General features: G+C 41.8%; 1 protein-coding gene across 1 annotated transcript in view; it reads right to left on the bottom strand.

Annotated features, from left to right (window-relative positions):
- The window catches only part of LOC134796514 (dynein regulatory complex protein 10-like), a 38,865-nt gene extending 13,780 nt beyond the window's left edge, over nucleotides 1-25,085 (bottom strand). The window contains exons 1-6 of the mRNA XM_063768701.1: nucleotides 24,971-25,085; nucleotides 19,414-19,661; nucleotides 17,159-17,266; nucleotides 14,416-14,578; nucleotides 13,887-14,022; nucleotides 13,258-13,407 (exon numbers count right to left, since the gene is read on the bottom strand). Of these exons, the coding sequence (XP_063624771.1) occupies nucleotides 13,258-13,407; nucleotides 13,887-14,022; nucleotides 14,416-14,578; nucleotides 17,159-17,266; nucleotides 19,414-19,661; nucleotides 24,971-25,085 (920 nt within the window). The remainder of the gene's footprint in view (nucleotides 1-13,257; nucleotides 13,408-13,886; nucleotides 14,023-14,415; nucleotides 14,579-17,158; nucleotides 17,267-19,413; nucleotides 19,662-24,970) is intronic.
- Between the last annotated feature and the right edge of the window lie 1,819 nt (nucleotides 25,086-26,904).

Below are 26,904 nucleotides of genomic sequence, written 5' to 3'. Positions count from 1 at the left end.
GTCTTAAGTTAGGTTTGTTATAATATGAATATAAAAGTAAAATATAAAAACACTTACAAAACAATAAAAAATACATATAAACACATTATAAAAAACCTAACCTAGGGTGCCGCCGGCAGCGGGGCTTGGCCCAAGCTGCCGGTGGTCAGGGCCGCAGAGTGAGGAACCGACGTACTATACGCGCCGTGTCCAATATTACCGCCTTCTGCATCTGACCCTTGATCCAACCACCCAGCGAGAGTCTCTCTAGGTGTTGGTCGAGACTCTTCGCTATGAGACCGTTCGCTGACACAACTATCGGAACAATGATCGTCGAGTCAACATCCCACGTGGCGGTAATCTCGTGAGCTAAGTCTAGGTACTTGCTGGACTTGTCCTTCTCGGCCTTCACGAGATTCTCATCATGGGGGATGGTGACGTCGGCGAGCACGGCCCGGCGCTGCGATCGGTCTATCAGCACGATGTCAGGCTTATTGGCGACAATAGTCCTGTCAGTGATGATAGATCGATCCCAATAGAGCGTGGCACGACCATTCTCGAGAACAGGCGCAGGTAAGTACTTGTAGTACGGTACTTCGCGGTCCACAAGGCCGTATAGAAGAGCAAGTTGCTGGTGAATAATCCTGGCTACGAGATTATGTCTGTGCAAGTACTCACCGTTAGCAAGATGAGAACAACCGGAAATGATATGCCTGAGTGACTCTCCGGGGCGGCGGCATGCCCGACAAATGTCGACCGTACCGTCCTTCAGGATATATTTCCGATAGTTGTTCGTCATCATCACTTCGACCGCAATTGCACAGGCAAAACCCTCGGTTTCTCCGAAGAGGTCCCCGAATCGTAACCAATTCACCGACGATTTTCAATGTTATTCCCGTAGTAGTCCCATATTTTACATTGGCGACGAGCTGAACTCATGTTATTCTCGATGTTGGATTGTGCATAAGCGTGTGGTGTCGTGTGGGCGCAATGACGGTCGGTAAAATTGAACCATTCGACGCGAACAAAGATAAGTGGTCGTCATACATGGACCGCCTTGAACAATATTTTATTGTTAATGATATCGAGGAAGCAAAGAAAGTTGCTACACTAATTACGTTTATTGGCGGCCCTACATATGAACTGCTAGTGACTCTTTGTTCACCAAAGAAACCACAGTGAAATATGATGACATCAATAAAATTATGCTACAACATCTGCAGCCAACGCCTAGCATATTAGCTGAGAGGTACAAGTTTCGGCAAAGAACGCAAACTAAAAGTGAGTCTATATCGGACTACGTGGCAGCTTTGAAGGAGTTGGCTAGAACGTGTGACTTCAAGACGGGATTAGACGACAATTTAAGGGATCAGCTTGTCTGTGGCTTGTTTAGTGAGATGATCAGACAGAGACTTTTTGCGGAAGATGAAGTTAGTTTCTCAAAAGCTTATAAACTAGCCACCGCCTTAGAAGCGGCGGAGACGAACGCGGCGGCAGTGGTGAACGGCAAGCGACCGAACGACGACGGTGCCGTGGCATGTCATGCTGTCACGAGTGAAACTCGCCGCAGCGAGGGACGAGCGGGACGACGCGCGACAGCGGCAAGCAGCGAGCGAACGCGCGGTCGCTACAGCGAGGGCGCAGCCGGCGGGAGCGGCGCGCCGGGCGCAGCGGCGGGAGCGTCGGGCACGGGCCGGGGGCGCGCGGGCCAGGCTGGCGGAGCGGCGAGCGGGCGCGGCGCCGGGAGCGGCTGGACTCGCTCGACTTGTCGGGCTTGCGGCGGACAACATGATGCAGCCGGATGCAAATTTCGCGTATACGTGTGTCGTGTATGTAATCGGGAAGGCCACCTTAAAAGAATGTGCCCTAAACTTGGCGCGGGCGGCGCGAGTTACACAGACGGCAATTACGTAAAAGAAGTAGCTGATTCGGATACCGACGATAGCGTCGAGGTAATTACTTCAATTTATAACATATAGTAGTATACCCTATAATGGACACGGAACCAGTAATGGGACAAAAAAACACAATTCCTCTAAAATAAGTATATAAAAGTAGTTTATAAACACTCGATATATTTTCATCATAAATAACAGTCCTAGAGCTGATTATGTTTGAATTTTTATTAAATTCGGTAATTTTTTAAGAAATGTGCGTCAACCCAAAAGTTGTCGTGCCACTGAAAAAAAATATCACTAAAAATTCTTAACAACTTCGCTAAGAGAGGTGAGTTAATTTATTAAATTTTAATTAATTAATACTTGATGAAAACTAGAATGTGTTTTGTTAATTGCATTTACCATGAGATAAGGTATACAACACACTATGTTGTGACTCCACAGATGTAAAAAAATAGTGGTATTTGGCCCAATCCCATTATAGGAGCTGTAAAACTGCATACCTCCTATGATGGGACAATTGACATAATGATGCTTGCCATGCCATAATTTCATGTTTTAAACAATACAGAAGTAAAATGTAGTTACGAAATATGTCAACCAGGAGGTATTCTCGAACTTAGGATAAATTAATATCGTCTTTCCAAACTTTTATTTAACTTGCCTTGTTAGTTAGTGTGGGTCAAATCTTGGTAGCTGAATTTGACCCACTTTTCGATTTCCGATTCAGTTGAAATTTTGTGTAAGTACGTAATTAAGTATGCAAATCGGATGATAATGCAATATTATGATAACATGGACTTGATCTGATGATGGAGACAGGAGGTGGCCATGGGAACTTTATCGCAATAAACCCTAACTAATTGTGTTTGGGTATATTAGAATTGTCTCGATGAATCTAATACAATAATAATTGGCTGTGGAAAGAAAAATACATTCAGCGATAAAAGCTTATACCAAAAATTGATTTTTTTGCCATAACTTATTCCCCATTTCAATATTTTATACTGATAGAGCAATGTCCATTATAGGGGGCCCATTACTGGATCCACGTCCATTACCGGGGGCCCATTACTGGAGCTTTGGTGTCCATGACTGGAGAAAAAAAGCATAGTTTTAATTTGTTAATTATGTGGAAACTCATTGCAGTATCTTTGATACAACACGCCTAAAACATGAAAGGCGGATAGGACTTTCATCTTTTAACACGCTAAGCGGAAGACCAATTACATGTACAAGGGAAATATCATAAATACTCCAAATTTCCTCTTAAATGTCCCATGACTGGTGCTGTTACTATAAGTCCCTCAAAAGACTACAAACCATATATCTTAACATTACTTGTTAATAATAAACAGTTGGAAATGGAGGTAGACACTGGTAGTCGCATATCGTGTATTAGTCTTGATTGCTATCGCGAAATGTTTATTGACTGTGATTTAATAGATTCCAATCTGTCTTTGAGATATTACACCGGACCGCCTGTAACTATTGTAGGCAAAATAAGGCCTGTTGTTAAATATAAGGATCAGGTACGGGAATTTACTTTGTATGTCGTGAAGGGCGGGCGGACGTCTTTAATCGGGCGCGAATGGTTAGAAGAGCTCGGTATTGTGGACCGCGACAGTTTCCCGTGTAATAGTATTGTTACGGGAGGGAAATTTGATTTGCACACGTTCAGTTCCAGATACGCGCAAGTTTTTGAAGACGGGCTGGGGTGCTACACGGGTGAGCCGGTGGGCTTTCGGCTGCGAGACGGCGCGACGCCCGTGTTCTTGCGCGCACGCCCTCTAGCATTTGCCTTGCGCGAACCGGTCGACCGCGCGCTGGACCAGCGGGTGAGTGACGGCATCGTAACCCCGGTCGAGTGTTCGGATTGGGCCACACCTATTGTACCAGTAGTCAAATCGGACGGCTCGATTCGTATCTGTGCTGATTATAAACTTACGCTCAACAAATGGCTAGAAATAGATAGGTATCCTCTGCCTAGGATAGACGATCTGTTGGTAAAATTAAATGGCGGGGACAAATTTTCTAAAATCGATCTAAGACAGGCTTATGCGCAATTTCCGTTGGATGATACCAAGAAATTTACCACAATTAATACCCATAAAGGCCTATTTCAGTATAATCGCCTCGTCTACGGGCTCGCGTCGAGTCCTGGCATCTTCCAACGTAAACTTGAGCAAATGTTTGCTGACTTACCCTCGGTCGGAGTCTATCTAGATGATGTGATCATAACGGCGAAAAATGACGATGAACATTTAAAAATACTTTGTCAGGTTTTTGACAGATTACTAAAGTACGGTCTGAAAATAAAGAAAGAGAAGTGTACTTTTTTCGCAGAGTCGGTCACCTATTTAGGGTTTGTTATTTCAAGAGATGGAGTATCAGCAAGCTCAAGTAAAGTAGAAGTCATCAATAAAATGTGTAGTCCACAGAATGTTTCAGAGTTGCGATCATTTCTTGGAATGATAATGTACTACGCAAAATTTGTTAAAAACTTGAGCACAATATTATCTCCGATGTATGAATTACTCAAAAAAGATGTCAAGTTTGTTTGGAGTAAAGAGTGTCAGGCCGCATTTGAGAAAATAAAGAAGATGTTGCAGTCGAGTGAGGTGCTGGCGCACTACTCGAGCGAGCTGCCGCTGGTGCTGACGACGGACGCGAGCAGCACGGGCGTGGCCGCCGTGATCGCGCACCGCCTGCCCGCCGGCGAGCGGCCTGTCGCCTATGCGAGTCGAGTGTTAAGTTCAGCGGAGAAACACTACTCGCAGTGTTACGTTTCAAACGTAGCAGGGGAAATTCCTTTTTTTACTTTGGTACTCACAACGACACCTAGCGGCATTGTGGTTGAATAGACCGCACAGGATTGTCTTCAGCGCCATCTATCCGCACAAGATGGCACTTGATCACTTAGTCGCAAGCTGTTACTCTAGGAAACTTTATGGTTCTTATTTAGTATTAAAGATTTTCTTTAATGATTGAAAGATTTAGGTTTAATTCTTCTAAAATATTAATACTCAATATCGTTAGTCTTTTAATATGATAATTTTCAAATATTGTTTGGGACATCGTTTGCAATGCCTGGCAAAATTCCTTGGCTGTGAAGCGCGGATGTGGATTGAAAAAAAAATAACAAGAGAGGAAATTAATTGTCGAGCGCGATCAAGTCACTGAGATTTCCGCAGCCATGTGAGAAAGTTGGTGCAGATCTTCTCTGGTCGCTTTGTACGGGAGCCATCCCCGTAAAATATGGAAACACACCTCGACTTCTTGTAGCAAGCAAACAGAACTCAACATGGCGTCCCATATTAAGTCCCTGTAAGGGCAAATTAGGATTATTTTTTTATAAATGTCGGCAGTGTAGCATCGGCAGCTTCAATTGAAATCCGGCTTTAATGCCGGTCTCTACCCTGGGTTCTTTCTTCGGGCACGTGTCGGCGCTGGGCGTTGCTGTGGACCTTGGGCTGGAGCTTCGTGCTGTTCAGCGCGACGTTGGCGAAGCGGGCAGGCAGCCACCTGGACACGTGGCTGACGGTATCACCGCGTGTCACCGCGACTCTTGGCTGTTCCCCTGCGCGCCTCTAGAGCAGTGCGTGGCCACGGCTTCACCGTCGTCCGCTATGGACACGTGACTCAGGTGTGGTCAGATCTAATTTGTTATTGGCTCTCTCGAGCTCGTGATTACTGTTGCGCATCGCGACGTTGGCGTGGTAGATAGGCGGCCACTTGGACACGTGGCTGACGGTTTCGGCACGTGTCACCGCGGCTTTTGGCTCCAACCTATGCGCCTCTGGCGTAACACGTGGACACAGCCAGACTGCCTTTTACTATAGACACGTGATTTAGGTGTGCTAGTATTAATAGACTTTAATTAGCTTCACGCAATAGTGGCCTCTTAATAGACTTCAAGTGCTCAGTGCATAATTAGTGTATAGACTTAATAAACTTTAACTGAGACTGCCTAGCCAGTCCGATAGCATAGTGTTCTTAGTATACTTAATAGCATAAGGTTATTTTCTGTACTGCTTTACTGTACTACTACTGTTTTCCTTGTGTGAAGCTTTGGAAATTATATTTAATTGTGTCGAGCTTGAACAATAGTTTTCTTTTTTTCATCTTAGCTTTACCTATTTTGTACGCTCTATAGCGTGCTGGCGCCCAATATTACTCATTTTCTCTCTCTAGAATTAATTTAGTTGGCAAGTAGATTTTTAGGAATAACACAGACATGTAGTGTGACAATAGAGCGTCAGACCCACGAACCCTGAGTACCACCAATAGTCCATGGCTTAATAAGACCAAAACGCTTGTTACAGCAGATCGAGAAAGAGGCACTTGCGATTATATATGGTGTTCAAAAATTTCACCAGTATTTATATGGAAGGAAATTTCTCTTGAAGACGGATCACAAACCCCTGGTAACCATTTTTGGAGACAAAGCCGGAATACCTGCTATGGCTGCGAGTCGACTACAGAGATGGGCGGTGATCATGTCTGGGTATAATTTTGATATAGAGTATGTTCGGAGTGAGGAAAATGGAGCGGATGCCTTGTCGCGATTAATAACCGGACCCGATAGAACAGTACGATCGGAGGTGACTTATCTTAATTACGTGCAAAACTTTTTACCTATAACAAGCACGGATATTAAAAAAGCAACGGACAAAGACTCCATTCTGGTAAAAGTTAAAATGTATATTGCTTCGGGATGGCCGACTTATTGCGATGATGAGAATCTTAAACCATATTACATCCGCAGAAACGAGCTGTATATGGAGGCCGGGTGTATACTATGGGGGTAGAGGGTGATAGTACCTACGGTTTTTCAAAATAACATTCTACAAGAGCTACATGTTGGCCATGTCGGCATGGTAAAAGTGAAGAGCACGGCCCGCAGTTACGTGTGGTGGCCCGGCATCGACGCGGACGTGGAGCGCGTGTGCCGCGAGTGCGCCGCGTGCGTGGCTGAGAGCAGCGCGCCGCCGAGGGCGCCACCCAAGCCGTGGCCGTATATTACAGAACCATGGACGCGTCTACATGTTGATTTTTTAGGCCCTATTGAAAACGAATCTTTTTTTGTTATTGTAGACTCGACGACAAAATGGATCGAGATTTTCCGAATGTCAAGGACAACTGCGTCATCGGTGATTAAAGTTTTGTGTGAAACTTTTTCTAGATTTGGTTTGCCTAGGTCGATTGTTTCGGATAATGGCCCTCAATTTTGTAGCGCAGAATATGATCAATTCTTGCAATCAAACGGCATTTAAAAAATACTTACACCGACATAACATCCCGCGTCTAACGGCGCTGCCGAAATCGCCGTGAAGCTCTGTAAAAAAGCAATCAAGAAAGCAAAGCGAGAGGGGGTCGATATCGACTTAGCCTTGCAAGCATACCTGATGTCCTACAGGAACGCAATCCATGGCACGACGGGCGATTCTCCTGCGCTATTGCTGCAAAAACGCAGGCTGCGCTGCCGATTAGATTTACTTCGTGGAGGGGAGGAGCGTGAGCGTACTGTGCAACGCGCGCAGGAGCGGCAAGTTCGAGCGGCTGGGGGTCGCGAACGTCAATTTTAAGTTGGGGACCTAGTGCACATGCGTGAGCAGGCCAATCCGGATAGGTGGGTAAAGGGTACAGTTCAAAGAATATAATACTCACTAGGAGAAGAACGGTAACTCCATACAAAAAAATGTCCCCAACCGTTTATACGTTTATACTAGTGGCGCCGTCTTTGTGTACCAATGGAACTAAAGTTGACAACCGGTTTAGCCTGGCGGGTATTGGTAGGTAGTAATTCTGTTGATAAACATATTTGTTATCTTCATATCACGAAATATATGCAAGATGCAAATATTACCCCTTGTTTGTGGTATTATCAATTGATTTAAATAAAAGGCATGTTTATGTTTATAACATTATATATATTATTTATTAAAAAATGTTTTACATATAAAAATATACACTGAAAACTGGCAACTGGCACTTTATAAAAAAATAGACATTAATAAAGCGCATTCAGAAAGTTTTCAGTACCTTTTATACAAATAACATTAGGCATGCCTACCTATTACACTTTACACATAGATACACTACACTTTACATACGGCATTTTACACAGATTTCCAACTTGTATTCATACATTTCTTCACGGTTAATTAATACGCTTTCCAGATGCGTTATGACTCGGTTCCTTCTGAACCCACTAAAGTTGTAAATTTCACTCTGGCTGCTTCAACAGCCGTTGCTCCGCATTTAGCACATTTTCTATGTGCATTGCTGTAATCCATGTAGGTACAGACTTACAGTCTTAAGTGGTACGTAGCGGTACACGTTGTATGTATTATTTAAAGAGTTAATAAATAAAATTTTCGTTATGAACTTTAACCACAGCAGTTGGACAGAGTCATTGACAAATATATTTTTTATTATGGTGGGTAGACGTACCTACCCTCCATATATTTTATGAACATTGATAAAGACAGTTGGAAGCAAATATTCATTATAAAACTTAATCGCATGTAATTAAGTTTTAAGCGTTTTAAGTCCCGTTTTATGATTAATATTGTATAAAATTCGTGATAATTTAAATCAGAGTTGGGAGCAATGTTGCTGTAGAAAAATGTTTTTATTTTTATTACTCGCAACTTTTTCCCGGAGGCCAACGCACACATAGAAGATTAAGGCGCACACATGCGCAATTATTTGGGGACATAACTTTCTTAGGAAGTGAACAGGCCTTGGTACAGTTAAAGAGGTAGTAGGCTCTAGGAATTACATGGTGGAAAGGGCGGATGGTACCCTAGTCAAAAAACATGTTGACCAAATTAAGCACAGTGTGCACAATCGTACAGGTACTCGGTTGGTGTGGCCTGATTGGGATACGTCTGGTGGAGAGGTGCCTGGTCCAGTCGACGCGGCTTCGGCAAGCGCGAGTGTCGCGGCTGCGCATGAGCACGGGCCCGAGCCGGCCACTGCTGAACAAGCGGTACCGTTGCCGAGAGCTCAAGCGGGTACTAGTAGTTATGGTCGGCCCTTAAAACCCGTTTGATACTTCCCGATGCCAGAAATTGATTAAAACTGTTTTGTTATAATTACATGAAGATTATAAGGTTTTGTTTATTAATGTTTAAGTAGTTATAATTCTGGAATGCAGTATACCTACTTAAAAATAAGTGTGAGGGTGTGTTGTATGCATACTGCATGTAGGTTATGATAAGTCTTCTGTTGACATGTGTCTATTTGCGATGTTCATTCCTTTAATACAGATAGTCTTGGTAGCACGTATTTTCAATGTTATTCCCGTAGTAGTCCCATATTTTACAGAAATAATTCCTGAGATTGTACACCTCGCGGTTGTGGAGATCCTTGGCGTTTAGGAAGCCTCGGCCTCCACACTTCCGTGGGATGTACAATCTCATAACTGACGAGCGTGGGTGTAGCATGCGATGTGTGGTGAGCAGTGACCGGACCCTCCGATCCAGGGCGTCCAGCTCGGTCTGAGTCCACCTTAGTATGCCAAAGGAGTATGTGAGAAGAGGCATTACCCAGGCGTTGAAGGCGCGCACTTTGTTGCCTCCTGACAAAAGACTGTTAAGGACTTTTGTGAGCCGACTGAAAAAGCGCTCCTTCACCGACCGTCTAATACCCTCGTCCTCAATACCCAACGACTGTGACATACCAAGGTATTTATAGGTCTCTGATTCAGAGATAGACCTGAAAGACATTGTCTCAGAAAGTTGTAAATTTGTTGAATTTACAACCTTCCCCCGCTGTACATGCATAACCGCACATTTATCGACACCAAACTCCATGTTGATGGCACTACTGAAGACTTCGGTGGTTTTCAGTAGCTCCAACAAGCCTTGGGTATTTGGTGCAAATAATTTGAGGTCATCCATGTACAGAAGGTGAGAAATAACTTCACCCTCTCTCCGAAGCCGGCAACCTAGTCCCAAATCCTTCAGCAAGGTGCTGAGGGGATTCAGAGCTAGGCAGAACCATAGCGGACTCAGACTGTCACCCTGAAATATTCCTCGCTCAATCCTTATAAAATCCTGTGGGCCAGGTCGGTCATCCCCGCCTCCTGGTTGACGAAGGACTGTGGTCCACTGCCCCATACACGCGCTTAGGAAGGCTCTCAAAGCTGCATCAACTTTGTACAGCTCTAAGACCCTCCCCAGCCATGAATGAGGCACCGAATCATAGGCCTTCTTGTAGTCAATCCAAGCGGCTGAGAGGGCCCCCTTGGTCCGCCGGATTTGTTGGCAGATGGTCATGTCTATGAGGAGGAGCTCTTTAGTACCACGGGACCCAACCCTACATCCATTTTGAGCAGAGGCCAAAATATTGTTTGCGACAATGTGCGCGTTGATTTTTGCTCTCAAAATGGATGTAAGGAGCTTGTAGAGTGTAGGCAAGCATGTGATGGGTCTGTAGTTCTTCGCTTCCGTGGTACTACGGGACTTATAGAGCAGGAAGGTGACACCAGTTGTTAAGGAAGGTGGGAGAGAACCAAGTTCGAGGGCTTGTTGAAATTGTGCTGCTAAGTAGGAGTGCGAGCATCGGAACCATTTTAGCCAGAAGTTGTGCAATCCATCCGGCCCAGGACTTTTCCAGTTCTGGGCCGTGCGGATGGCACAACTTACGTCATCGGGGCTGATGGTGACTGCCCCCATAGGTTCAATGGACTCGCACTCACGCTCGACAACACTCATCCAACTCCCCTCGGTGTGTCCGACAGGCACCGACCAGATGCTACGCCAGAAGTCATTCATGACAGTAGCATCCGGTGGCCGCGAGTCGGATGCACGAAGGTTGGTTTCCTCCCACTTTCGGTACATCTTCCTTTGGTCACTCTGGAAAAGACGATTCTGCTGGAATCGGTCCACACGCTCTCTGTAGCGGCGAATACGGTTTGCCCATGCATAGACTTTCTGCTTTAGAAAGTCGATGCGCTCCGTAACGTTGGCCATGTAGTCGCGGGGCCTGATATCCGTCCCCACGAATGCCTGGTTTACAAAGCGCATTACTCGGGGGCGATTGTTGCCCCCCCTGAAGCAGATCAGCTTTGCGATAAGAGTCCTAAAAGAGCTGATACGTCGCTCGATCCGTATTTGCCATGCGGGGGCACCTCCGGCGGTCCTAGGTGCACGTTCAGAGTCCGGAAACTTGACTCGTGCAACACGGCACGCCGCGATGGCTCCGCAATACATGATCGCGTGCGTATCATCTAAATCTTTACTAGTCCGCAAATATGGCTCTAGTAAAGCGTTTAGGGCTCCCATTAGCGCTAGATTGTGTCTATTCATAGGCAAACGTGGTAATCGTGGCCTAGTATCGGGTGTGGAGCGGTACCGCGTAATCGCCTCGTCCAGAGTCCTCCTCAGTTGCTCATTGGCTGTACTACCCACACTCTGCGCGAACTCCTCCTCGTCGGCACTGAGATCTACCCGCGGCGCCCCCGGTGCCTGGTCGGGTGCCGGCACCGGATCCGGCGACGTGGCGGGCGGATCCCGCGCCGAGGTAGAAGCTGCGCGAGCAGAGAGAGCCTCCAGGCGAAGCCGATCAAGTGTCGAGTCATCCAACCGCTTTTGCCGCTGGATGACTCGCACCTGATCCGATAGTCGTTGCGCAGTCACGTCGATGGTCGGTTCGAGGGCCTGAAACAGTGGAAGCATTCGGACACGGTACGCGCATAAGTTGATTCCCCCCTCTGTAGCCCCATAGTAGGCGCGCATGACGTTCTCATTAATGGTTTGAGACCATCGCATGCGACGCACTACACCACCGGCAGCGGGAGCCGTGGGCGGGGCAGGATGTCCCGCAGGCCCCAAGCGTGCCGACAGCGGTGGCCGCCCGCGCCGCGCAGGTGGTCGTGACGGCGGTGGCGGCGGCCCGCACTCATCGCTCGACTCGCTGGTGTCGGGCGCGGTGGCGAATTCATCGCCCGACGACGATTGCGAGGAGACGGATGATGCGGACGGGGGTGGTGGGCGTGCGTTTCGTGGAGACGCTAGTTGAGCTCGTGTTTTGCTTCTCGTTTGCATTTTCTTTCACAGGGAGTTTTGTCGTACATGTTAGGACATCATATTCTATGGCCAATTATAACCCTTATATATATGTAATAGTACGCAGCAGTCTTGGGTTATATTTTTCATAAAAATAATGTAGAAAGCAACATGTAAATACAAAATCTAGAAAATAAGTTGAGAAAATTTATAAAAACACGACTGACGTTGACAGCGTCATTTTTTTTTTTTATATAATTATGGGCGAGCAGCTATTTAGCTGATGAGCCTATGTCACACAGTGTCCAGTACTATATAGTTCAAAGTTTGTAAAGTCATATCACATCACTAAGTAACATCGTCTATCTTATTGTTTAAAAGCCACTTGTCCAATCTGTTTTTAAACACATTGACCGAAGGAGCAGTCACAACACTATCCGGTAAACGGTTCCAAGCCACCACGACACGGTTGGACAAGGAATGATATGCAGCTTTAGTAGTAGTAGTAATTTTGGTGGTAATTTACTATTTTTGGGTTTACAATGATTATTTTGGTGTCATTTTATTTAATAGGATAGCAAGATGTAAAAATTTGGTTATCATTTCACATTAAAATGGGGTTTGAAATTTGGTAATCATTTACAATTTTTGGGTTGATAATGATTAGTTTGGTGTCATTTCCTTTAATAGGATAGTAAAATGTAATAAAATTGGTAATCATTTCACATTAAAATTGTGTTATAATTTTGGTGATCGTTTATTATTTTAGGGTGGTAAAGTAGATTTTTTTGGTATTAATTTTTATTAAATCTGGTGATCAGTTAAATAGCAGCCATTTATCCCTTTAGAAATGCATGTAACATTTAAGTAATAAAAATACAGTTTCCGGCTTATTTTATGTTTCTTGCCTTTGTTTCTTTTTTTTTGTCTGTTACCTTCCGTGATTATTTTTCACTTGATGGCCTCGTCGGAAGATCAGCGCTGGAAGTCGCCAGCAACATGCTGAGATGGGGCCATTTCGTGACACTATTTTCACTGTGTTCTTTCTATGTAGGTACGTCGATTGTCTGTGCGTTTACGAATAAAAACTATTCTATTCTATTCTATATAATATAATACATAGGCCTACCTACAAATGAACTATCATAGGTACCTACTCTCATTTGAAACGAAAGGTAATTTTTGGAATTACCCGCAGAACTCGAATACACCCTGTGTAGGTCTGCGGGCGCAGCACGGTTTCATTTTTATCGACTATCACACTCTCCCTTCCGCACTTACATACTTGTTAGAACGTGACAGGCATGGTGACAAGGGATAAAAACGCGACCGTGCTACGCCGCCTGATGTGAAGTTCTTACCTACGATCTCGGAGTTGTTTTTCAGCCAATAGACCGCGGTGGAGCAAGGAGTGATAACCGTCTTGGGTCTCTTCCGCCTCCTCTTTCAGCATCTGGTACTTGACCGTGTGAGCTCGAGTGGCCACCACCATTTGCCGTTCAGAATCAAGGCTGCAAGGTTTTTTTAGGACTTTTATCCTTGTAGGGTCCATAGTTCTACTTGTAGTAGATACTAGTTACTTCAATATAATTTAAAAAAATATTTTCAATGGACTATATGTAGTAGAGTTAGACCAAGAAAAGTCTGCAACGATTTTGATAGCACACGCATTAGTGTTATTTTAAACGTCATACTTCTATAAAATTATGACGTTTAAATAACACTTCCGCGTATGCTATCAAAATCGTTGCAGACTCTGGTTTAACTCTACTAATATCCACTATAGATTTCAAATTTAACTGCATTTAAATACTAATATTTTATAATATTAAATTTTATGCAATCTAAACAGTGAAATCGTGCTAAGTGAACTATGATTTAGACGTAGCAGCATAAGCTGCCTGTCTAAAACGAAATAATAAATACATATATATAATAAATAAATATTTTTGACTTTAGAGTAGGTATATTATGTTGAAGTTCAGCGTACATTTCCTTTTTCCTCTTTATAATCGCCTTATGGTGGTTAAGTTCGAGTTCTTGCTTCAGCTGCTCAATCAATTCTAATTTCTCACGCATTATCTGCTCGTGGTCCAGCTTCTCCTGTTCAAGGCATTCTTTGTCTTCTAAAGAGACATTAACATACTATTTATTGATAAGAACTGAAGTAATTATACATTTAATATTATTACAGTGACCCGCCCCGGCTTCACACGGGTTAACAAATATGCACCCAAACCTTCCTCAAGAATCACTCTATTGGTAGGTGAAAACAGCATGAAAATCTGTTCAGTAGTTTTTGAGTCTATCGCGAACAACAAACACACAAACAAACAGACGCGGCAGGGGACTTTGTTTTATAAGGTGTAGTTGATCATTAAGAAGACGGGACATATATTTAGGTGAGTTTGGAAAAACTCACATTTGCCGGCTATTCTATGTTTACAAAAACGCCTACCTATATAGACATAGGATAAACCACCGTAAAAGCAATATAATAAGTGTCATAATCAACTAACCTCGAATCTTCTCCAGACTCTCGTTATTACTTTTCTCAAGCTTCCTCGTGTTTATTATTGCAGCCAACTCGTCTGCAGCCGTAGTTTTCATCTGTATCACCATCAGGTCGCGGAACTCCTCCAACTTTTGCAGATATTTCAATCCAACGGAGGGGCCTTTGACCTAGATCATTGTAGTCCAGTAGGCCAAATGTATGGGTGCCATCTTTTCGAGCGATGGCGCCATACCTTTGGCCTACTCTCGAGTAGATGGCGATACTTTTTGACATTTAACTAATTTAACATATATCAGGGTAACCGTTGTGACTATGTATCATTTTAACATCTTATTCGACACGGTAAACAATAAACGAATTCTTATTCTTATCAGTGAGAGAATAAGGATCAAAATCAAATGGCTCTCAAAAAGTTTTAATCATTTGTGTCGAAAAATGTTTGCTTTGACAATATTCCTCTATTTCAAATCTCTTTGATTTGTTGTTTCTTATTTGTGTGTATCAACATTCATATACTTTAGTACGTAGCCATCTTTGCGTAAAAAAACTGTCTGTACTAAAATCTGTAAATTTTTTTAAACAAAAATACTGACAAAATATACCAACATTATTTATAGCTCCGCAATATGAGACATGCATGGGCTCTTTGCTATTTCTCCTTATTTCGTTTTTCTTCAGCTGCGAAATTAGAATGCGGATAAATAAAATTACAATAAACTAGTAGTTCGCCCCGAACTGAGAACTCGCAGTTAACCAAAAATTATTATAGAGCGATTGACTTTGTTGCATCTACTTAGGTATCGTATAGTGCGACATAAAATAGAGTCAGACCAAGAAAAGTCTGCAGCGGATTTGATAGCCCACGCAGTGCAAGTGTTATTTTAAACGTCAAACTTCTATGAAATTATGACGTATAAATAGCACTTGCACTGCGTGGGCTATCAAACCCGCTGCAGACTTTTTTTGGTCCGACTCTAGTAGAAAATAAATGAGAGCACCACTTTCTACGTAACCTTAGAGGATATAACCAACGGAGACGCCATGTCTAAAATTTTCGGTACAAAATAGTCTGCTGTTTTTTGCGGGGGAGGGGCACATCAAATGTATAGGTACGTCATGTCAGATAAACGTCAGTCCATACATATGGTTGACATGTGGTTGACCATTGGCCGCCTATTTTCGACAGAGGGGAACGCCTGTTAATGGCGGCTCCATTGTTAATTACTCCGAGTACGTAACTGTCACATTTTTGACGTAAAATGCTTACACATGGCAACAATTTAGTATGGACATTTTTGAGTTCCATTTTATTCAATTTCTACTAATTCATGTCGCACTATAGGCGGCAATGGATCAAAATCGCCTGGATTTATTGCAAGGTCTGTGGAGCCCTTGACTGATAGATTTAAGCAAAGAGTAGTATGTATAATATATAGGACAAAGAGAGCCCTCTCGTGGAACTTTTTTGCATCCATTTTGAAGTGCCATCTGTAATTCTTAACCAGAAATATCAACGTCAATATCAGGGGGGGGGGCATAAATTAGCGTCTAAGTATGTTGCGAACGTAATAAACTTTGAAGAAAGGCTTCAGGATATTTATTAATACACGAAAACAGAAAAGATACTTTTAAATTGACTGTTGATTTAAATAAATTACCTATCATACACGGCTGGAATAACACACAATTGACCACGAAACACAATTACACGCAGCAGGTTGTGAATCTACCCGCCATAATCTTTCTATTTTTTTGGTAATAAAGTTCTCAGCAACTGTGATGGCGTATGAAAACTTTGTTTCTTTTAACATTGTAAAACTGAAAGTATTTTTATTTATCAGAATTATGTCGTAGTACAGACAATAAATGGGGTGCTATAATATTTTGAGTTTTATTTGACAAAGTTGTTTTTTTGTGACAATCGCCTCCATGGCAACGATGGCCATAAATAATCTGTTCTAACAGATGTTTTTTGTTAGATCCATGCCTTAGATACAAGACTTTTAACACGTTCTGACGAAATAAAGTGAAGCCATATTTAAAAAAAAAAGTTTAGCGTTAAGTAATATAGATGTCGCTATTTTTTTCGAAATAAGTGCTTTATATACGACTGTCCCTCCCCTAGATTTAAGTCATAATAGAAATCATAGAGATTAAAATAAACTGTATCTGTGCTAAGCCCAAATATTTCCTGTCAAATGTCAAATACCTATATTATGTTTATATTATTTTATTTTTATCTTGCTAATTATTTCAAAAGGGTAAATTTAAAAACGTTATTATAAAAGTGCAAACCGAGCACTTTCATTTGATACTAAATTCGACCATGTTTTTTGCAAATAAAATGACCAGAATAGCTAGGCCCCTCACAAACAGCGTTTTGGCCTTCTAAGCTAACTATATACCTCAATAATCCCTTAATCGAGCCTGCTCATAATTTAATGACTAAATTATAATGCCCTCAACTACACGTTTACCCAATTTCATTTAAATTAGAACAAATTTACTTAAGTTCTTGAGTATCAAACTATCCTCTGATAGTTCAGCTTAAAAACATCGAAATGCCGGGACGTGCCCCTAGCCAGCCGCGTATCCCAAGTCGAATGTAAGAACTTCGTTCGCTTCGCTCGCTCGTTCGAAAATATAAGCACATCAATTTACTCTCTAAAAATGAGCTAGGAATAGGCAGGTTAATGTACGAAATTCTTCGCGCTTAGCGTCTTTACTTTAGTACGATTACTTTTTACCTGTTCCGTGATCCTTTCTACATGCGGTTTCAGCTCTGGATAACTGCACAGAGTGTACATCATGAAACATAAGTCAGGATTGACACGGTTTTTCAATGATAAATCTCCCTGAAATAAAAAAGTACTTAATTGTATTCTTAACCTTAATAATTAAGAGTTCCTAGTCCTAGTGGACAACGGAACCCTAAAAAACCTTGGGCTATCAATTCATTTTTTTTTTACTTTTTTAAATTATAAACTGAAATAGATCAAACACAAATCAAAATATTTAATATAATAATTTGATTTATACCCAAAGTTATGTAGGTACTTTTTAAAAGTTTTTTTTTACTTTACCCGGGCTTTCGTTCATTTGTAGGTACCTACTAAGGCCAAATATTGAAAGCCAAACTCACTACACAGTTTCGTGCAGCAAACGAGCATCGACAGGCGCTCTTTTCCTCAATTTTTCATACATTTTGATAAAGCAATGGTCGATAATAGGTAATTGACCGGCAAATATGGAGCCTGCCTCAGATTTTCGTATAGTAATACAGTAAAATTATACATTTAGCGTTTGCGTCTAATCCGGTAGTTCTGATTTTTTGCAGACTTATTTATAGAAATAGAAATAGAAAATATTTATTTGGCATAAAAACATACATTAGGTACAGCAAATTAAATAAGTACAAAAAAAACGTACACCAAATAGGATGCCGCTCAGCATAAGCAGTGTCTGTAAGACACGGCGCTGCATGGTTTTCAGGGCACCCAAAATTAAAACTAAAACTTAAAACTAATACAGAAACAGATAGAAACAGAACAAGACAGAACACGGGTAAGAAAGAAGGAGAGAGAGAGAGAGAGAGAGAGACCACATTTATTTCTCATAGTAGTCATAGTTCACAAATATGTTTTTTTTTTGTTTTTTTGAATATGTCCGCTTAGCTATTATAACTGGTTATAAACTTTGTTGGGTTGCGAGTAAATACTGTTTTAGGTTGCACTTAAAAGAGATAACGGATTTGCAGTTTTTGATTGGTGGCGGTAAATTGTTCCAACATTTCGTTGCAGCATATCGGAAGCTGCCACGAAAAGCGGACGTGCTGTGTTGCGTAACGTTAAGTTTGAGAGGACCTCGTACATGACCTTTCGAAAACTTAAGTTTTTCAAAAAGATAAGACGTTATGATGTTGGTCCAATGAATAATCCAAGTTGGTGACCTCGAGCGCCGAACGCAACTCTGTTCTCTTAAAAACACGTAACAATAGTACAAGTACCTAATCAATCAATAGTACAAGTACCATTGCGGCTGTGTGCCAGATACAAATAGTCGCATTTTTTGTCTTCAGTCCGACTCACGCTTGAACCTAAAAGCACGCCACTTCGGAACGCTCCGGGCCTTCGGTTTTATGCGGATATCGGCTTAGGGCCTTCGCAATAGCTTGTATACTCCACGTTTTACTTAAACCATTGCGGCTGTGTCCCTAAAAAGCCACACCGCATTTTTGTTCTTAAATCCGACTCACGCTTGACTGTAGATTTGTAATAGGTTTTCTTGTCATCTTTCAGTAAAGAACTATTTTGTGTATTGTTTTCAATATTTTAGGCCCAGTAGTTTCGGAGATAGGGGGGGGGGAATGGTCATTAATTGTCCATTTTCTTGAATAACTTCTAAACTGCTTATTCTAAAATTATAAAAAATATATATTTGAGATTCTTACAATGAGCCCTTTTGTTTATATAACACGATATAGTTTGCAAAACTTTGTTTTTTAATTTTCTCATTTACCCCCCAAAAGAGGCCCCTATGTTTAAAATGTATTTGTTGACGTTACATGTCCGTCTTTGGGTCACAAACTTACATATGTACCTATACCAAATTTCAACTTAATTGGTCCAGTAGTTTCGGAGCAAATTGGCTGTGACAGACGGACAGACGGACGGACAGACAGACGCACGAGTGATCCTATAAGGGTTCCGTTTTTTTCTTTTGAGGTACGGAACCCTAAAAATATCTAAGTAGGTATTTAAAAATGTATTTTTTTACAAGATTAATCGGATCCTACTAGTTTAGAATTACCCGGATAAAGAGACAGATCAAATATAATTCCTTGAAATTTTCTATTATATTCAATAGTAGGTAGGTACCAAATTAGACTGGAATTGGCACTGTACGTTGGAATTATTTGTTGCCTTTTTTAGTAGTTAATAAGTATCATATACCTATTTTGATGACCTAAAGATAATGATATAATATTTTAACTGATTCTAACCGCCGAAATATCATCCGCGGCTGCTATATTTATTAAACTCGCAGCATACTCGTACACAGGTCTGTGGTACTGATAAATTGTAGAAGTAACAGCGTCCAAGTGTTTCTTCGTCAAAATATTGGCCAGGATATTGTCATTCATCAGGTTGTTAATGCAAATGGCCAACTTTGTCTGGTACACCAACTTGTCCAAGGACTTTGTAATACGGTCCGTTTGGATGATTCTTTCCATATCCATCGGAGAAGACCCTGGAAACGAAAGTACCTACGTATGAACTCAAAAACGTAAGATATTTAACAGGATGTCAGATTGCTCGGTCCAGCTCATAATATTTAAGCCCAGAGCGAATGCACGCTGAACGCATGTATCATTTGTGGTATATTGTACAAAAAAAAACCGGTCAAGTGCGGGTCGAACTCGCGTCCCAAGGGTTCCGTACTGCACACATTTTCGAACGAGCGAGCAAAGCGAAGTTCATAAGCACATTCAACTGTTCATTCAAGTTTTCCACACACGGCTGGCTATCTTTAATTTTGTTCGAAGTTCGCAAATTGCTGGCATCTCACTCTGTCACTCTAATTACCTACGTTTCATTGGAGTAAAAGAGAAATCCCCGCAATATGCGAACTTCGGTGTTCGCGCTCGCGGTAGACCCTCTGGTATACGGCAGTTCAGTACGGTTACCATCAGTTTGTCACTGACATAAACGCCGTCGAGAACGTAATTTACTTTCTATACATCTCTCTCGCACTCGCATATTAGTGCAAAAGGGATGTATAGAAAGTAAATTACGTTCTCGACGGCGTTTATGTCAGTGACAAACTGTACGGACAGTTCAGCCTTCTCATTTAGCTACTCGTACTTAAACCAATTATTTGTTCTGTTTGAGCACTAACCTCTTAAAGCTCATCCTTCGACCTTGCGTGGAGGCGCACCTCTCTTGGATGCTTCAGGCCTTCGGCCCAACGCAGAGCTCGGCCTTGGACCTTCGCACTAGCTGGCCACACCACGTTTCACGTAAATAAATTGCGGTTGTGGCCATGTTAGAGCTTATCCGCAATTCTTATTCTTAAGTCCGGCTCACGCTTAGTTGCAGACTTCTTATACGTTTTTCCAGTAATCTATAGGTATCGGGTCCAATCGCTTAGCAAACGATAGAACAAAATCGACGATCTCCTTTGCAGGAAGCATGTACATGTCGGAGGCTCCGGGCCTTCGATCTTCGCATTTAGACACTTGTACTATAATTGTTCTGTGTTTGAACACTAACCTCCCGCATCTCGGCCTTCGGCCGTGCGTTTCAATAAGCTACTGGGGGATGCTTCTTGCCTTCGGCCCTACGCGTAGCTTGGCCTTCGGCCTTCGCAAAAGCTGTCCACATCGAATTTCACATAAACCATTACGGCTGTGTCCCTAAACCAGCCCAACCGCGTTTTTTTTCTCAAGTCCGACTCACGCTTGACTCTAGATTTCTAATAGGTTTTGCTGTCATCTAGAGGTAAAGAACTATTATGTGTATTTTTTTCAAAATTTTAGACCCAGTAGTATCGGAGTTAAAGGGGGGGGGGGGGATGGTCATTTTTTGCCTATTATCTTAAATAACTTCTAAACTATTTCATTTAAAATTATAAAAAAAATATATTTCAGATCCTTAAAATAAGCCCTTTCATTTAATTAGGGCGAGCGAAGCGAGCCCTATCACTATTCGACGAACTATGCATTCTTGTGGTACACTTTACGGAAAAACTACTGCACTGTTAGGTTTGAAATTTGACATAGTAATGTAAATTCATGTCTAGATGTGTTATCAAACATAAAAATATAATTTTATAAACCTAAAAAAATTAAATAAAGTAATAACACTTTGTATTACTACTAGCGCCATCTGTTGGCAAAATAATGAATTATCTACTTCTGTAACAGATGGCGTTACTAGTAAAAAAATAAATAAATATTGGACATACAAATTGACTAAGCCCCAAAGTAATCTCAAGGAGGCTTGTGTTGTGGGTACTCAGACAACGATACCTATGTGGTGTTTTCAATTTCAATAATGTCGATGGCGCTTACGCCATTAACAACGATGAATACAAAAGTGGGTTAAAATTTTGGATTCAGACCCACCTCGCTTCGCTTGGTTTGACTCCCAATTTAGCAATTAAGTTTCTGTGAATACCTACTAGAACAATCAATCTTGCTGTATACCTATTCACTGCGGAGGTCAATTTTGGTTTTGTGACGCTGATGAACTGATCAATCATGTTGTGTTAGCAAACTTAAATCAGGGTATACTCAGTTCGAGAAACAGTTTTGGCGCCATTAATTTATTACGTAAGACGATTTTGGGGTGGAGGGGGGTCGAACATATCTTATTTTTTCTTACATGGGGGTGGGAGGGGGTTTTCATAGTTTTTACGTAAGATCACAAAGGTGCGACTTTTTATTTAATTTCTATGAAATTATGACGTTTAAAATACATAATAATAATACTTCCACACTATGCTATCAAACACGGTGCAGAGTTCGCTTAAACGAGCTCAAGTACCTTTGTACAGGTACATAATTATATCACATTCAAAAAAATTTTTTTTGAAAAATAAGCACTAATACAAACCAAACGTGTAGGTACTCAATTTTTCCTTTAGATTCTTACGTAATATATGGTAATATAGGGGAATAGGAGAAGGAGGGGGTCAGCCTATTCTTATTATTTCTTACATAGTGGAGGGAGGGGGTCAAAAACTGGCAAAAATTGTCTTACGTAATTAATGAATGGCGCCTTTAGTGTTACTATTGCTTGGAACTGCTAAAATTATAAATAAAGATAAGCATATTAATACAAACTTCAGTGACTTAGGGCCGACACACGACTGCAACTTGTATGGGAACTACACGCCGACTGCACGCCAATTGCAACGACGGCGTGCAGTTCAACAAAATGACCCAGAACCCTGGCAGTTCCTAGTGGAACTCAGGTTTGGTGCAACTAAGGCACATTATGTTTTGGTCATCCGACTCATCTTGATGAGCACTTAGGAGAGTTAGTTCCCAAGATAGAGGTGATGCTGAACCCTGGCAGTACCTAGTGGAGCTCGGGTTTGGTGCAACATACACAATTACACACGCTGTTGGTCATCCGACTCGTTTTGATGAGCAATTGGGAGAGCAGTACCCAGGATAAAGCGGATGCTGAACCCTAGCAGTACATAGTGGAACTCAGGTGGTGTGTAGCATAGGCGCACGCTGTTTTGGTAATCTGACTCGTCTTGATGAGCATTTGGGAAAGCAGTAACCAAAATATCCTTTATCCATTAGGTATAATGGAACTCAGGTTTGATGCAACATAGACACACATTGTTTTGGACATCCGACTCGTCACGATGAGCACTTGGGAGAGCAGTACCCAAGATAGAGCTGATGCTGAACCCTGGCAGTACGTAGTGGAACTCAGGTTTGTTGCAACATAGGCTCACGCTGTTTTGGTCATCCGACTCGTCTTGATGAGCACTTAGGTGTAGTACCCAAGATAAAGCTGATGCTGAACCCTGGCAGTACCTAGTGGAACTCAGGTTTGGTGCAACATAGGCACACGCTGTTTTGGTCATCTGACACGTCTTAACGAGCACTTAGAAGAGCAGGACCCAAGATAGAGCTAATGCTGAACCTTGGCTGTACCTAGTGGAACTGTGTGTGTGTGTGTGTGTTTATGTGCGGAGCAGTGTGATTACCGCCAGTAGGTGTCCAGACCGGATAGATTTTCGCTGAATTGTGTGGTGTGGACGCAAAAATTAATTCAAGGATAATTGGCTCGCTGACCCAACATTGTGTAGGAAAGCCAGTTGGCATCCTTACAAAAAGTACTGGGCGACCGTGTAGGATCTAATAAGCGCTTATGAAATTGTATATTACGTGTAGATGATATTGGCAATTTGATTTTGTCGTCTGGAGACGTTTTTAATGGACAAAGTAAAAGCTGTAACATACAGGCGTACTTGACAGCAACCGGGGTCCGGTTAGTATTTGTCTTTCTTGCTCTCACTTATAAATTGCGTTCTTAAAGGCCGTAACACACTATCGCACCGTACCGAGACCTTGGTGCAGTGCGATAGTGTGTTACGGCCTTAATTGACTTATTACATACCCACCCACTCGATCGAACATGAAATAAACCTCGGATTGGATCAAAGTCGCGGTCCGGTACATACGTTTAGGTAGAAAAACTCCGCGAGCCCTTACAAAGCTCTGCTTTTTGCTAGTATGTAACACGATATGGTTTGCAAAACTTTGTTTTTTAATTTTCTCATATTCCTCCTAAAAGAGCCCCCTATGCTTGAAATTCATTTGTTTTTATTACACGTCCGTCTTTGGGTCACAGATTTCCATATGTGTACCAAATTTCAACTTAATTGGTCCAGTAGTTTTGGAGCAAATAGGCTGTGACAGACGGACAGACAGACGCACGAGTGATCCTATAAGGGTTCCGTTTTTTCCTTTTGAATACGGAACCCTAAAAATCAGCCATATCGTATCTGGAGGAGCCCAAAATAGTATGTTTTGAAAATTATTTCTGTTTTAATTTAAAAAAAATGGCTGTAATGTAATGATGTGATATATTTTTAGAATCGCCTCAAAAAGCCCCTTCATATAATAACACACACACAACAGGTTTCTAAAAAAAAAAATTTTCCATACAAAAAATGACTCGGCACTCCTAAGGGAATTTTTTTAGGCACTGCGGATCAAAAATGTTGTTTTGACCTCTAGTTATGCGTGTGCCAAATGGCTAACCTGTACAACGATTTGCGGTTTTTCTATGAATTGGGGTCGTACGGCTGCCGCTAGTGAGACTGTTACATGACTCCGGTCAAACTAAAATGTAGTTTTGTGAAGCTTTGTCCATAACAAAAACCGGACAAGTGCGAGTCGGAATCGCGCACGAAGGGTTCCGTACCATAATGCAAAAAACGGCAAAAAAAAAATCGGTCACCCATCCAAGTACTGACCCCGCCCGATGTTGCTTAACTTCGGTCAAAAATCACGTTTGTTGTATGGGAGCCCCACTTAAATCTTTATTTTATTCTGTATTTAGTATTTGTTGTTATAGCGGCAACAGAAATACATCACATGTGAAAATTTCAACTGTCTAGCTATCACGGTTCGTGAGATACAGCCTGGTGACAGGACGGACGGACGGACGGACGGACGGACAGCGGAGTCTAAGTAATAGGGTCCCGTTTTACCCTTTGGGTACGGAACCCTAAAAAGTAACTTCTTGTGTAATTAGTAATAAATAATAACTAAATAAAAAATAAAATAATTCAGTCCATATACGTCCCACTGGTGGGCACAGGCGTCCTATCATGCGCGAGAGGGCTTGATGGCTTGGGCTATTAGTCCCCGTCCCCACGCTAGCCCAATGCGGATTGGGGACCTTACATACGCCTTTGAATTACTTCGCAGATGTATGCAGGTTTCCTCACGATGTTTTTCGGTGAAGGAAATAACTAAATATAATATAATAATTGTGTTTAATAAAATAATAATACAGGTTACCTACCATCGTCTCTCTCAGGTTCAACTTTGGTCCCCGAGTGTTCAGAAGTCTTACTGCTGCCAGTTTTGGAGCTGTCTGATGTATGTTCCGACAGGGATGAAGCAGATACTTCGGTCATTTTGAGTTGGCGAAAAGCTTTTTTTTTTTAAATATAAAATGGAATAATGTTTAATAGGAATAAAATTCTCGAAAGCAGAAATGTCAAGGAAAAAATAAAGAACAAAATAAAACTCTGTCAATATGACATTACAATCATATTATATTCGTATCAAACCTCACATCAAGTAATTGGTCGAATGACTTCTTCACCTTCTTACCTTCTTCTTCTTTCTTAGGCCAAGCGCGCACCACGTCTTTTTGTCGCGCGATAATTTAGTCGCAGAAATGTAACGTATGTGTTTATATGGCAGTGCACGCATATGCGACAAAAAAATCGCAGCGATTTTAAAATTGTGATTTGTCACATTTTTCCGCGACTGCTCGCGACGCGATTGTCGCAAAGTGAATTGCAGCATACGGAGTTGTATGGCCCTGCGCGCACTGCGATAATAAAATCGCACCCCGGACCTCAGCCTAAGCGCGCACCACGACTTTTTGTCGCGCGATAATTTAGTCGCAGAAATGTAACGTATGAGTTTATATGGCAGTGCGCGCATATGCGACAAAAAAATCGCAGCGATTTTAAAATTGTGATTTGTCACATTTTTCCGCGACTGCTCGCGACGCGATTGTCGCAAAGTGAATTGCAGCATACGGAGTTGTATGGCCCCGCGCGCACTGCGATAATAAAATCGCACCCGGACCTCAGTCGGCATTTCGCTCTCCAAGCGTCAACATGTCGGAACCTGCTGCTGAAGACGCTAGATGTTGACCATTTAATTATGGAAATAGAAGCTCACCTTTGTGGTATAAATACTCAAAGTCATACAGCGATCGCATATTAAAGACAACGTTTCATGACAAACGACTGGTACGAAATCCATGTTGAGAATGAACAAATCGTCGACTTTTTCATCGCAGTGCGCGCAGTGAATTTTCTGCGATATATTACAGCGCGATTCTAAAATCGTGTCGCAAAAATTAAAATCGTGGTGCGCGCTTGGCGTCAGTCGGCACTTCGCTCTCCAAGCCTCAACATGTCGAAACCTGCTTCTCCGATGGAGTCTCAAGATGAGACGCTAGATGTTGACCATTTAATTATGGAAATAGAAGGAGATCACCTTGTGGTATAAATACTCAAATTTATACGGCGATCGCATATTAAAGACACGTTTCATGACAAACGACTGGTACGAAATCCATGTTGAGAATGAACAAATCGTCGACTTTTTCATCGCAGTGCGCGCAGTGAATTTTCTGCGATATATTACAGCGCGATTCTAAAATCGTGTCGCAAAAATTAAAATCGTGGTGCGCGCTTGGCCTTAAGCGACGTTTAGACTGCGTTTGAATACAGTTTACCTTAGTAGTCGGCAATGGAACGTAAATTGCATGCAAGTTCTGGCCAGTGTAGCCCTCGCTTTAGTTGTTATATCGCTTGTGATGTAAGATAAATTAAATAAATAAATATTTGATTTGATTTGTGACATTTTGGGATTTCCTATTTATTCCGCCCGAAAAGAGCTCTTCAAACTTATCAAATATTATAAAAAATCTGACAAAAAATATCGATAACAAATAGGAACAACTTTATTGGTATGCTTTGCCCTAAGGCTGCCTGGTACACAATGCTTTTAAGTCCCCCTTTTGCAAAAAATAAACAAAAACTTCTTAACAGAATAAAAATCGTAAGTAAATTATTTGCTTTTATTATTTTAATTCAAATTATACAACATATACCTAAGTTACGCAAGAGATAAAAAGAAGTAGTAAACTCGACATATAATAACAAACAACAATAAACAAAATCAATAAAATATATAAAAATATAATCAATA

The sequence above is a fragment of the Cydia splendana genome, chromosome 13, assembly GCF_910591565.1.
Source record: "Cydia splendana chromosome 13, ilCydSple1.2, whole genome shotgun sequence".
Lineage (NCBI taxonomy): Eukaryota > Metazoa > Arthropoda > Insecta > Lepidoptera > Tortricidae > Cydia > Cydia splendana.
The sequence above is the reverse complement of the archived record's forward strand: the minus strand, read 5'-3'. Positions and strand labels throughout refer to the sequence as shown.